At 49.0% G+C, this 12,126-nt stretch overlaps 1 protein-coding gene across 6 annotated transcripts in view; it reads right to left on the bottom strand.

Annotated features, from left to right (window-relative positions):
• The window catches only part of fbrsl1 (fibrosin-like 1), a 420,341-nt gene that overhangs the window by 215,696 nt on the left and 192,519 nt on the right, over window positions 1-12,126 (bottom strand). For 5 of the 6 annotated variants that reach the window (XM_083644557.1, XM_083644556.1, XM_083644560.1 and 2 more), the window contains exon 4: window positions 7,036-7,071. The exons of the other annotated variant lie outside the window; for it this stretch is intronic. In XM_083644557.1, the coding sequence (XP_083500683.1) occupies window positions 7,036-7,071 (36 nt within the window). The remainder of the gene's footprint in view (window positions 1-7,035; window positions 7,072-12,126) is intronic. 6 annotated transcript variants of the gene reach the window in all.

Below are 12,126 nucleotides of genomic sequence, written 5' to 3'. Positions count from 1 at the left end.
GGAGTATGCGGAGCGAGAGAGAGACACCGACAGACAGTGAGAGTGAAAGAGAGAGAGAGGTTTCTTATAGGGTAGTGGGTCTCAAACATTTTTGGGTACCCCCTTTCCCTGATTACTGAATTCAAGTACCCCCTTTACCCGAATACAACATTTTGCTTAGAAAATTGTAAGAGAAAACTATATAGCATATGATGCAATGAATGAATGATAACCCACCTTTTCAAAATGAGAGTGAAAGAGATGCAATGAGTGCCTCCTGAGATTTATTTTAACATTTCATTTGCTTTCACGATTTATTCTTACATTTTTCCTTTTCCCCCTTTCTCTCAAGTATCCCCTGTAGTACCTCCATGTACCCATAGGGGTATGCGTACCCCAGTTGTTATAGGGGAAAGCCATGACTTCCACTCAAAGCTCCTCCGTTCCCACGTCGTTGCTGCTGTGAAAAAGAACCCTCTCTCTCTCTCAGTATAATGTATAATTTCCACTCAATTTCCTTTCAATCGCTGTATTTAACATTTAATCCAGTGAATCTGTGTCATTTTGTTAAATAAAGCGTGACGCTTTTAATGGCTTCTATTATAATTAAGTGACATAATCCTCGTATTGGATAAAGATCTTGTAAAAAGCCTCGTCAGTCAGACGGGGAAATGCATCTGGAACAATGTGGAAGGTCGTGAATGCCAACTCAATTAAAAGGGGGCTGTTTGAGAATGCACAAAGTGACTGTGAGACTATGAGCTCTGTTTAGAGTGGAGACTCATTTAGCCTTAGATATGATTATGGAAACCCCGAACAGGGGAAATGAAGAACGGGTGTGTCTGGAGCTCCCAGCACTCTGGTTCAACAACCTAAACACGCAGGTTTTACCCCTGACATCAGCGCAGTAAACCAGCCCAAAAACACACTATAGTCACATTCAACTGTCACATACACGCAGCTCTGCACTCTTGTTGTGCGTGAAAACACCAGCTCCGGCTAGGTTTCAAGAGGCGTGTCCTAAGGTGACCAGGTTTCTGAAATATATACAGTATAAAGGGGGACAATTCTGGTTTCATGTATTTTGACCATGGTAACTGTTGTACTGTAAGAAACGATGGTGCACGTGCGTCCTGGTAGCTCACCTGGTAGCACGCATACCGCATGTCATCCCCTCTGTCTCTCTCCACACCTTTCTTGTCTGCCTACTGTGCTATATAAACATAAATAAAGGTGACATGCCTGCCCCCAAAAAAACAAAAAACAAAACGATGGTGCAGGCCAACTGAAATCCCTCCAAAATACCACATTAAGACATCAAGGCCAACATTTTGCCTACTTTTGGAGCGTTATTTAGCCGCCTTCCCGACAAGCTAACATGACCTGGTTGGGGCCGATGGTTGCCTTCGCTCTTCTAGTTTCATATGATATAAGTATCTTCACTTTAAAAATGAGCCCGCTAGACTAGAGACTCTGAAAGACAGTCCTGTCAGCCGCGGACGAGGAGTGTACAATCTGACAATCTGGGACATTTCCGTGGACAGCTCCAGCCGGGGGACAGGTCACCAAAAATGAGGACCGTCCCCGAAAAGCGGGGACGTGGGGTTGATGTGAGAGTTAAAGGGAGGTGTGTCTCCTCCTGTATATATCCGTATCATCTAGCCAGGCACAGCGAGGGGATGCTGGGTCTCCTCCTGTATATATCCGTATCATCTAGCCAGGCACAGCGAGGGGATGCTGGGTTCCTTATCGAGGACGAGGAGCCCCTGAGAGGATGATAAATGGCCCCAGAGCCCGGGACCCATCTCCACTGGCACAACAAGCAGGTAGCGGCCCAGGAAACACAAGCCGCCGATATTGTCTCCCAAACATGGCCGAGGCTATAATGAAGCCTGCGCCCAGCAGACAGAGGAGAGTCGCCCTGATAAACAATTCCATATCCAGGCTTCCACACAGAGAGAGAGAGAGAGACAGATACACAGAGAGAGAGAGAGAGAGAGAGAGAGACATATACACAGAGAGAGAGAGAGAGAGAGACAGATACACAGAGAGAGAGAGAGAGAGAGAGAGAGAGAGAGAGAGAGATAGCAGGGCTCAGTGCTGCTACCGCCGTATCACCACAGGACTCAACGGTCCACAGTGTTGCACCAGATTAGTGCCATGGACTAGTGTGTGTGTGTGTGTGTGTGTGTGTGTGTGACTGTGTGTGTGTGTGTGCGTGTGTGTGTGTGTGTGTGCGTGTGCGTGTGTCTGTGTGTGTGTTCAATTTCAGCCCTAGCGATGTCATGGAGTGGAAAAACAAAGCGTGTTGAGATGGAGGTGAGTGGCTTATGGTTGATGCTGGGGTTAGCCTGATAAAGCACTTTGCTGACATAGCGCGCCGATGCTGATATCAGTCACTGTCTCATGTCATATTAAAAACGCTTGTTTACACGTTTAGTGTCAATACTACTACACTGACTGTCTGGTTGTTTTCCTCATTTCAGATTGCACACAATTATGTATATTATTAACATGACCCTGCCCGGGTTACAGTGGAGAGTTTGATTGAATATGGGGACAAAACATCAGCTATCTTCAGCTTCATCAAGGAGTATAGATACTGGTATCAGCCTTCAAAAACCCATATTGGTTCAACCAATAATTGTTTCAGTCCACTAGATATTATTATAGTGTTGATATTATAGACCGTACGGGCACGCCCACCGCCGCCATGTTCTCGACATAACGCAGCAGCTCTTAAGTGACAGCCTATGCGAGAGCAGCGTTCATAGGAAGCTAGCCGCCGTTAGCGTTACCTGTATCGTTCCAATTGTGTTCGGATGGTGACCTGTGTTACACACGGCTGTAGTATTGACAGCAATAAAGTCCCTGTGGTTTGTTTCTATCTCTACCGTCCACAGACGTGAAGGGAGCGAGACGGAGGATACGTCAGCAGCACAGGAGAGATGTGTGGATAGTTAGGAGAGACAGGTGAAACTTTCTGACAGCTCCTCACAGCAAAGTCTGTTCACCTCGTTTTTTCTTTGGTTTATTTATTACAGGCATTAACGGCAGCATACAAACGACAACTCTGGGGTTTTTATTGCTGTCATCACTATCGCTATTTTGTAATGGAACAGAAACGACAATAATGGCCGTTACTATAGTTGTCAGCTGCAGGACGGTATGTCAACAATATGGCGCTGTCCGGGGTTAGCGAATAAGGTCTATAGTGTTGAGAATCAAATGAATAGGTAGGCGTCATATTAAGGCAAAATGCCAAACACAAATTGGAGACACTCATCAGAGCTCGAAAAACATAATTCAATTAGCATATTTTTGCAGCCATCCCTCTCTGATAAATAACAGTTTGCTTTCACAAGAAATGCGGGCAATGAGATGTCACGTGTAACAGAATGAATAGAAAAGATGACACGTTTCTCCAAAATGTGTTTTGAAATGTACAGTAGAGTGCATATTGACTTGTGCTGTATAGTGTACACACGTACACATGAAAACCTACCTGGATTTATACTTCTAATATAGAGAATGGCTGTGTTAAAAATGACCTTGGCTTTGTATTGGGCTACAAGTGAGCAATGTGCTCCTGTAAAAAAAGAAAAGAAAATCAATGGACAACAATCTACAGTATACCAGTGTTTCTCTCCCCGCTATTACCCAATAAAACAAGCACTCAAGCACACACTGCCTACCTTGCTCACCCAATAAAAACCCTATTAGATGAATTAAACCGCTATACAATGTGCCCTGTATGCACCGGCCTAAGCATTTGATCACAGTAAAATGTAAATGGTATTTGCCATGACCAAAACACTCTGGCAGCTCTTTTCTTTTACGAGTCTGCAAACTGAAGCCCAGAAACGTCCTTTAAATGAAGTGCAGCGCCTGGCTGGCAGCAACATAACAACAGAGACATATGAGGGCACACAAAAAAAACAAGAGGAGATCTCTGATGGAAGTGGAAAACAAACTGTCAGGAGGGATCCGCTCCCCCCCAACCCCCACCCTATTTCTTTTTACCTCTTACCCCCAACCGCCTCCCCCCCTCCCCCCGTTCTGCCATTGGTCGGTCATCGTGGCATGTACGTGGCACACCCATACACGACGTGAGTTGGCGCATACGCGGCCTCCTGACCAGACAGGGCAGGACTCATTTTGCTAGCCAGCCTCAGACAGTGCTGCCTGCCCTGTAGCCCGCAGCTAGCTGGCTGGTTACAGTGCTGCCTGCCCTGTAGCCCGCAGCTAGCTGGCTGGTTACAGTGCTGCCTGCCCTGTAGCCCGCAGCTAGCTGGCTGGTTACAGTGCTGCCTGCCCTGTAGCCCGCAGCTAGCTGGCTGGTTACAGTGCTGCCTGCCCTGTAGCTGGCTGGTTACAGTGCTGCCTGCCCTGTAGCTCGCAGCTAGCTGGCTGGTTACAGTGCTGCCTGCCCTGTAGCCCGCAGCTAGCTGGCTGGTTACAGTGCTGCCTGCCCTGTAGCCCGCAGCTAGCTGGCTGGCTAGCAAGACATGACAAGTGGCACATAAACAAATGGGATTAAAATGTGTCAGATGGTTTCGTATGCAGGAGACAAAGCTACAGTGAACAGCAGCAGACAAGTAGTCTTTCAAGCCAGACTATCTCTTCAATCTTTGAATGCCTGTATGCTAGACAGTCTGTACATTTGTCCATTAAAATGTGGCCAGAGGCAGACCGGAAGGAAGTTCAGTGGTATTCGACCAATCACGACGCATAACCGAGGCAGGTGATTGGGGAAATGAGCGGATGTCCCGCCTTGAGCGGACGTCCAGCCTTTAGGCGGAACATCCATTTTGACCAACTTTTCCCTCCGTGAAATACAGGCGTAGCTGTCGGTAGCATTTGCAAATTGCATAAGCCAACGCGTCTGTTTTAAGAGACTAGCAGACAAGAGTAGTACTGCTAGCACTCGCTACTAGCCGTTAGCAACATATCGCTAGGTGACCGGAGTCTCCACACACACACACACACACACACGTTTCACCGACAGAAACGTTACACCCCACACAGTGAAACGTGACAGCAAAAGGACATGTGGGATCGACTCGAGTAGCTTTACTGCTGCATGCTGTAAGAGCATCAAGCTAGCTAGGACTAGACTAGACAGGAAGTAGAGGTACTTTTGAGGGAAAAAATGGAGAATAATGCTGTCTTAGGCTAGAGAAGTACAATAGTATGAAAGTATAATAGTATATAAACGCATCACAAAACGTCCGGCTATAAACTAGGTTGCACCTATTTTCTGGCGCAGGAGCTGGTGATCGGAGCCAGGGGCCAACCACGGGACAACTCGCCCCCTGCTGTCGCTCGGTGGCACTGCCCGGGCCTCCTGGCCTCCTCCGACCCCGAGCGCCCCTCCACCCACCCACACTCTTCTTCTTCCTCTGCAGCCATAAGACTCCATGCAGCCCTTCACCCTCCTCTCCCCCCCCCCCTCCCCCCACCTCCAACAGCACGGTGAAGCCTGGAGCTCCTACAGATAAGGAGACCACAGGAATCAAGCGGGCCAGCAGAGCGAGAGTCAGAGCTCAGAGCCACAGGGCTACAAACGCTGCTGCAGATAGCACCATCAGATAGCCAGACAGCCAGCCAGCTCCACAACGTGAGACTTCCCTTGCCCTTCGCTACTGCACTTTCCTTCGCTTGCCCCTCCTCTTCCTCCATTTCTGCTCTCTCTCTCTCTCTCTCTCTCTCTCTCTTCTCTCTCATCTCTCTTCTCTCTCTCTCTCTCTCTCTCTCTCTCTCTCTCTCTCTCTCTCTCTCTCTCCTCTCTCTCTCTCTCTCTCTCTCTCTCTGACCCTCCACCCACCTTCCTCCGTTCAGATGAAGAGAAGGGCCTCGTTCGACTCAAACTGACAGCTCGAGCCAAAGGGCTCCGAGGCGTTTTTTTTGTTTTTTTGGGAGGTCTTGTTGTTTTCATCCGTCTGTGAGCACGCGGCCGCCGGGGGAATAGGAATGTGACATGTTCTATTAAAAAGAAAAAACACAGAAGAAGAAGAAGAAAACAGAGAAGAAAAAAGGGAAAAAGATTGCACGACAGAGATCAATGTCTTTTTAAGTTACGCTTTGTTCGGCGCGCTTTAAACTGCGGTCCTCTGAGGCAGATTAACGGTGACAAACCATTTATAGTTGTTTTGTTTTGCCTGCGTGATTGCTTCCAAGCCGCAATAAGAACTGCCATATGCCAGTCATCAGCTAAAAGTAGCACACTTTAAAGAATGTTCCTCTCATGAGTTCCCCTTTAAGCAGAGGACACAGAGGACGACCGCTGTCTCTATTACCCAGAGACGAGGCACATCACTGCAACAATGGCGGAGGGGAGGGGAGGGGAGGGGAGGGGAGGGGAGGGGAGGGGAGGGGGGGCGTACGGCGGAGACTTAGGGGTTCCAAAACGCACACGGCGCAGGGCAACAGATGCTTTCAAGGGATAAAAATAGTTCCTCTCTGACACTTTGAGAACAGCGTACGTATGAAGGATCAGGCTGACGCTTTCCAGAGGCCATTACACATTCCTCTCAGGCGAAAACTTTACCTCGAACAAAGAAACGCGGCGAGTCCTCTTAATGCACACATCAGGTTATTTACAACAAGTCATAAGACGCGTCGTAACGGCTGTGATTTTAAGGCGCGAGGGGGTCGTATTTATGTCTACACCCGGGCGCCCTTTAAAAGGCTTTTAAGCATATTGTCTGATGAGTGAGTCAAAGATCCTCCATGAGTGTCAGTAGAGGAAGACATATAAGACTCTGACAGCCCCCTGACTGCAGCGCCGGCCGGGGCGCGCAGTGCCGCGCTGATCGATGCCAATAAAACCCCCCCCCCCCCCCCCCCCCCCCGCGCCCTTTTCCCCCCGCCAAGGTAGCGCAGGACACCTTCCTGCAATTTCATCAGTCAGTCAGCCAGAAGTAATGTCCTAATATCATGATTTCTCCATTACTCTATTAACATAATTAAAATGTCGAGCGCCGGGGCCATAACGCGGGTCGTTGGAGATTGTAATTCTGCCGTAAAGCTATGAAGCATGAAAATGTCACTTACCGAGTAGCCGCGGCCTGACAGCGAGTGAGTGGAGCTCTGTGGGGAGAGAGAGGAGAACAGGATGACCTTTAAGGAGCGTTTCACTCGCTGACACAGACATGATGAAGCGCCGCCGCTTTCATATCAATATTCACGTTAACCTTTTACCCGCCCCGCCATGTATCCCCCCTCCCCCCCGCCCCGCCCGAGCCCCGCCCCCCACCTCCTCCACACACGTCACTCCCATTCACTCCGGCCTCCTCCAGGGGGGGTAACTGAGCGATGGCCTGCTCTGGAAAACCAGCGTTCATGTGTCCTCCTGAGATAATTAATTTGAGTTTTGTCTTCATAATGCTCTCTGAGAAAAATGAGCATTTAGTGGGAGTGGCGCTCACAAGACATTATAAGTGCATTGTAAGCAGATTGTGAGTACATGGAAAAGATGGAGGGGCGTGGCATACCTCATGGGACAACTGTATGGTTCATGATAATAAATCAATTTGATCATAAATCAAAGCGTTATTTTTTTCCTTTTCCCTCCCAGATTTTGCCTCCCATTTTCTCACTGATTGCACTTGGCCGATCTGAGGAGAGCCGTCGACGAGCACATGCTTCCTCTGACACATGTGCAGTCGCCAGCCACTTCTTTTCGCCTGAAAGCGAGGAGTTTCACTGGCAGGACGTAGCGCGCGGGAGGATCACGCTATCCCTCCCCCCAGTTCCCCTCCCCGCGAACAGGTGGCCCCACCAACCAGAGGAGGCGCTAGTGCAGCGACCAGGACACACATACCCTTATGGACACCACATACCTGCAGACATGGCCAATTGTGCCTGTATGGACACGGAGGTGACACGGGGGGCTCGAATCTACGACCCTCGTAGCTGCACTACCCCGACAGCCAATAATAAAACCTAATGTTATTTTGTGATATTGTCTGCTATATTGTAAACAGGTAGATCTCTGCTTCTAATGGGCTTACAATACACTCTTTACGCACTTCAAATAAGTGCACCAATTATTTGTTGGATATATTGACACTTTGGCAGCACGGTGAGTGCCAGCCGCTGACAGGAGAGGCTGCACTAGTCTCATTTGGAGTTCACCGACAGACACATGAAAGTGAATCAGACACTCGCTTCAGTAGATCAAATGGAAAGGCAAACCTTGATATTGAAGTTGTTGTTGTTTTGAGCGGGAGTGACAAGCTCAGATACCCTGGCAGCTAAACAGACACTGCCTGCTCCTCTTGTTCCACCTCATCATTCTTCAATAAAAAGAGTCTTTGCTCCGAGTTCAAAACACAGCATCACAATACAGCGAGCGCTGTGTTTGCATACAGCAGACTGTATCACACGTAACACACACTGATGCAGTGCCAAATGCAAATGAGGGGTTCACCTCCAAAATGTTTTATATTCAATTTAGAGAGAGAGAGAGAGAGAGAGAGAGAGGGAGGAGAGATAGAGATAGAGAGAGAGAGAGAGCAGAGAGAGAGAGAGAGAGAGAGAGAGAGAGAGAGAGAGAGGAGAGAGAGGAAGCATCATCTCGTGTTCATCATTCAACAGCTTTAAAATAAAATAAAATGTTACAAATGTAAAAATGTGTAATTCTTTCCAGCCAATTCGTTTTAAAGCTGAGTGCGTAACTTTTTCTAGTGCAGAACCTTGGTCTCCCCCTTCTGGCTGCTTCTGGCAGTGAGAGTATGTGTGCTGCATTCATGTGGTGTCGGAAAAATGAGTTGCCTACCGTTTCCTTTGCTCTTTGTTGTCACGCAAAAAACTGAAAACTGCATCAACGTGATGTTGAAACGCTCCGAGCATAAAATACAAGCCATCTTCTTTGTAGTGTCCATGTTGTTTACCACATTACCATTTAAAAGCTTGCGAACACACCAAGGAAGAACGACTTCCCAACTACTCGGGAAATGGGACAAACTGAGCGGCACTTGAATGTAGCATTTTCATAGCCGTAGACTACTCCGTCTGGAATGTAAAAACTGTTTTTTGAGTATCACACAACCCGCGAAATGACTCGTTTGACTTTAGAATCTGATCCATTCGTCCAATAACATTAAGAAAGTCTAGAAGAGCCGTACGACTCAATTATTGACCTAATTCAGGTGAGCAGGAAGCTAACTGGAATTAGTCGGCTTGTCCGGGCCGAAGTTTCAGGTGCGCCTGCTGCAGGCCGCCGCAGGAACGTCAACAGATATACTGTAAAACTCAGGTCTACTTTGGAATACAGAGAGAGTTATCTGGCGGGTGACAGGCTTAATCAGCATTATGGGAACTCGTTTGGCAATGGCTTGAATGTAACAGACGTTCATTTATATGTAAAGGCTTAAATTTAGAGAAAATAAAATAAAAATGTGTTCATCATCTTTCAACATCTTTAAAATCTAAAAATGTCAGCCAAGGAGATTTAATGCATGCTGTCTTTAGAAAGTACCATTTGTTTTATTTGGTGTTGTCCATCATTGCATTTCTCATGTGTGTGTATACCTCGTTTTGGAAGCAAACTCTTCTAGATGCACTGTGCTGTGTTATGATGTCAGGCCCCTGGCCCCTGATGTCCTGAAGCTAAAGATCTTCTGATGTCATTCAGGAGCCCCTTGACCCCTGATGTGGCCCTCTCTAACGCTGAACAAGAGCCGAGGCTGCTGGGGCCACACTTTGTTCTGCTCTGTCAGTCAATAGCATTCTCCAAACCTCCACTTCCACTTTCCACTGCTCATGGTCCTCTGTCTCCATTGGCAATCCCCCCCCCCCCCCCTGCACTCTCTGGAGGGGACTTTCTGCTCCACCATTTCATCCATAGGTCCACCTTCAATCTAAATGACCTCTCCCTCCCCCCCCCCACCACCGAAGCACCACCTCCCGTTGTTCTGCACCCACCAGCCGCCTGCATTTACTCTGGGCCCTCGCCCTCATCAACGCCTGTGTTCCACTCACACTCGTAGAGCGCCACCTGTGTGACGATTAGGGAGGAGTCCAGCCGCGAGCCGGAAAGCCGGCGCTGCGGGAATCAAAAGGCTATTTCCCTGCTCCTGCTCAACCTCACAATAGGCGGCAGGGGAGAGGGGAGGAAGGAAGGCACAGAAGGCTATATATACAGTATATATAGGCAATATTTTATATGATATAAAGTGCATTTCTGTGTGAGAATCTGTGTGGGTGTGCATGCGTTTACATATTGCAAGTGTTGTGTGTGTGTGCGTGTGTGCGCGCGCGCATGAGTGTATACGTTGCATGGGTGGGTGGGAGGCCAAGGCCATTTGGAATTAGCCTTACTATGCAGAGTTCATTCAACTTGGAGCATTGTGGGTAGAAAGAGAAGCTTATTTAAATGATAATGAGGGACAATCCATTGGATTTAGTGGCGGTGAGGGGAGGGCGAGGAGGCGAGGAGGGGACGGGAGGGGGGGAGGGGACGGGAGGGGGGGGGGATCCATTAAAACGCCAGCGGTTCATAAGCCATAGGGTCGGCGTACAGCTAAACACTCTCTCTTAAAAGCCATTATACATGGCTCTCAATGATTTCTGCAGCGCTTAGGACTTCAAAAGGATTAAGAACCCGCCCAGAGAGGGAGCGTGGGGGAGGGAGTGCGTGTGTTTGTGTGTGTGTGTGTGTGCGTGGGTGTGTGTGTGCATGTGTGTGTGTGTGTGTGTGTGTGTGTGTGTGTGTGGTGGTGGTTGGTGGTGAGAGGGATGGGCAGACGCTGGAGGCATTTAAGGTTAACTAAACAGCCCGGAGAAGAGAAATGTTTCTAAATCCGCCCCCTAATCCTCTAACAGCCCCGGAGAAGAGAAATGTTTCTAAATCCGCCCCCTAATCCTCTCCCCATTTCCATGGCCCCTCCCCTCCTCCGCTCTCCTTAAAAAAAGAAAAAAAGGAAAAACGCGGTGACAAGTGGGGCGGGGCCTGTCCGTCTCCTCTCGGGGCCAGACTATTGGTTTTAGGTACGGCCGGGAGGTCGGGAGGCGGGCCAAACGAAGCGCGGGACCCCGCATCTGAGCCCTTTAGAGCAGGCAGGTGGGTGGATATGGGTGACTGCTGGAGACCCCTCCTCCACCACCTCCTCCTCCACCTCCACCTCCTCCTCCTCCTCCACCACCATCACCACCTCACATTTCCCTAATCCCTGTGTGGCTTAGTGGCAGGGCCCCGCTGCACCACAGGCACAATTACCCAGTCAAAATAAACAGATAAAGACCCAACCGTGGCAATGAACAAACACCATCCTCTCTCTCTCTCTCGCTCTCTCTCTCTCTCTCTCTCTCTCTCTCTCTCTCTCTATCGCTCTCTTTATCTCTCTCTCTCTATCTCTCTCTCTCTCTTACGCCCCGCTCCCAAATTGATGCATGACTGTTTTTACAGGCGGGCGAGCGAGCGGGTCCGAGTGTGGCATTTGTCTCTATTTCCTTTGGGCGGTAAGACAAGAGAAATCCATTTTACTCGAGGCCGACACCCGGCATCATTAGTTAAGAGCTCTTGAAGCCGGTGGAGTCGCTCTTTGATGTGTGTCGCGTTTCACGGAAATTAGCGAGTAGAGCTTCTCGCTGCGGCGGTGGAGATTTCGCAGAGCTGGAACCAACCCCCCCCCTCCCCACCCACCAAAAAAAAGAGAGTAAAAATGTAATAAATAAGGGAGACTCTGTGTGTGTCATGTCTAGGCCTTCACTTAGTGGGAACACAACAACCAGAGAGAAAAGAGAGAGAGAGAGAGAGAGATGGATAGATATGGATGGCATGGCTACAACGATCAGCGTCTGTGCACCATTTCTTTGGCAGCAGATTAGAGAGACGTGCCACATCTAACACCGTCGGCGATTACAGCGTGCAATTTTCAACAGTCACCCACCCACCCACCCACCCGCACCCCCGCCCACCACCAGCACCCCCCACCCATGCTCCCTCCCTCCCTCCCTCTCTCGCTCCCCCTCTCTCTCCCTCCCTCCCTCTCTTGCGCTTGTCGTATATCCCTGTCAGAGCTGTCAACCGCCATCGGTCTTTTATCTGCCAAGCCCGCCTCTTCCTCCTGACTTTTCATTAAAAAAACAGCGATTTTTTTACACAAATTCATGAGATAGGAGGGGCGGGAGGGGGAGGGG

Source organism: Poromitra crassiceps (assembly GCF_964638095.1).
Source record: "Poromitra crassiceps genome assembly, chromosome: 10".
NCBI lineage: Eukaryota > Metazoa > Chordata > Actinopteri > Beryciformes > Melamphaidae > Poromitra > Poromitra crassiceps.
Note: the sequence above shows the minus strand (reverse complement) of the source record. Positions and strands in the feature narration are given on the sequence as shown.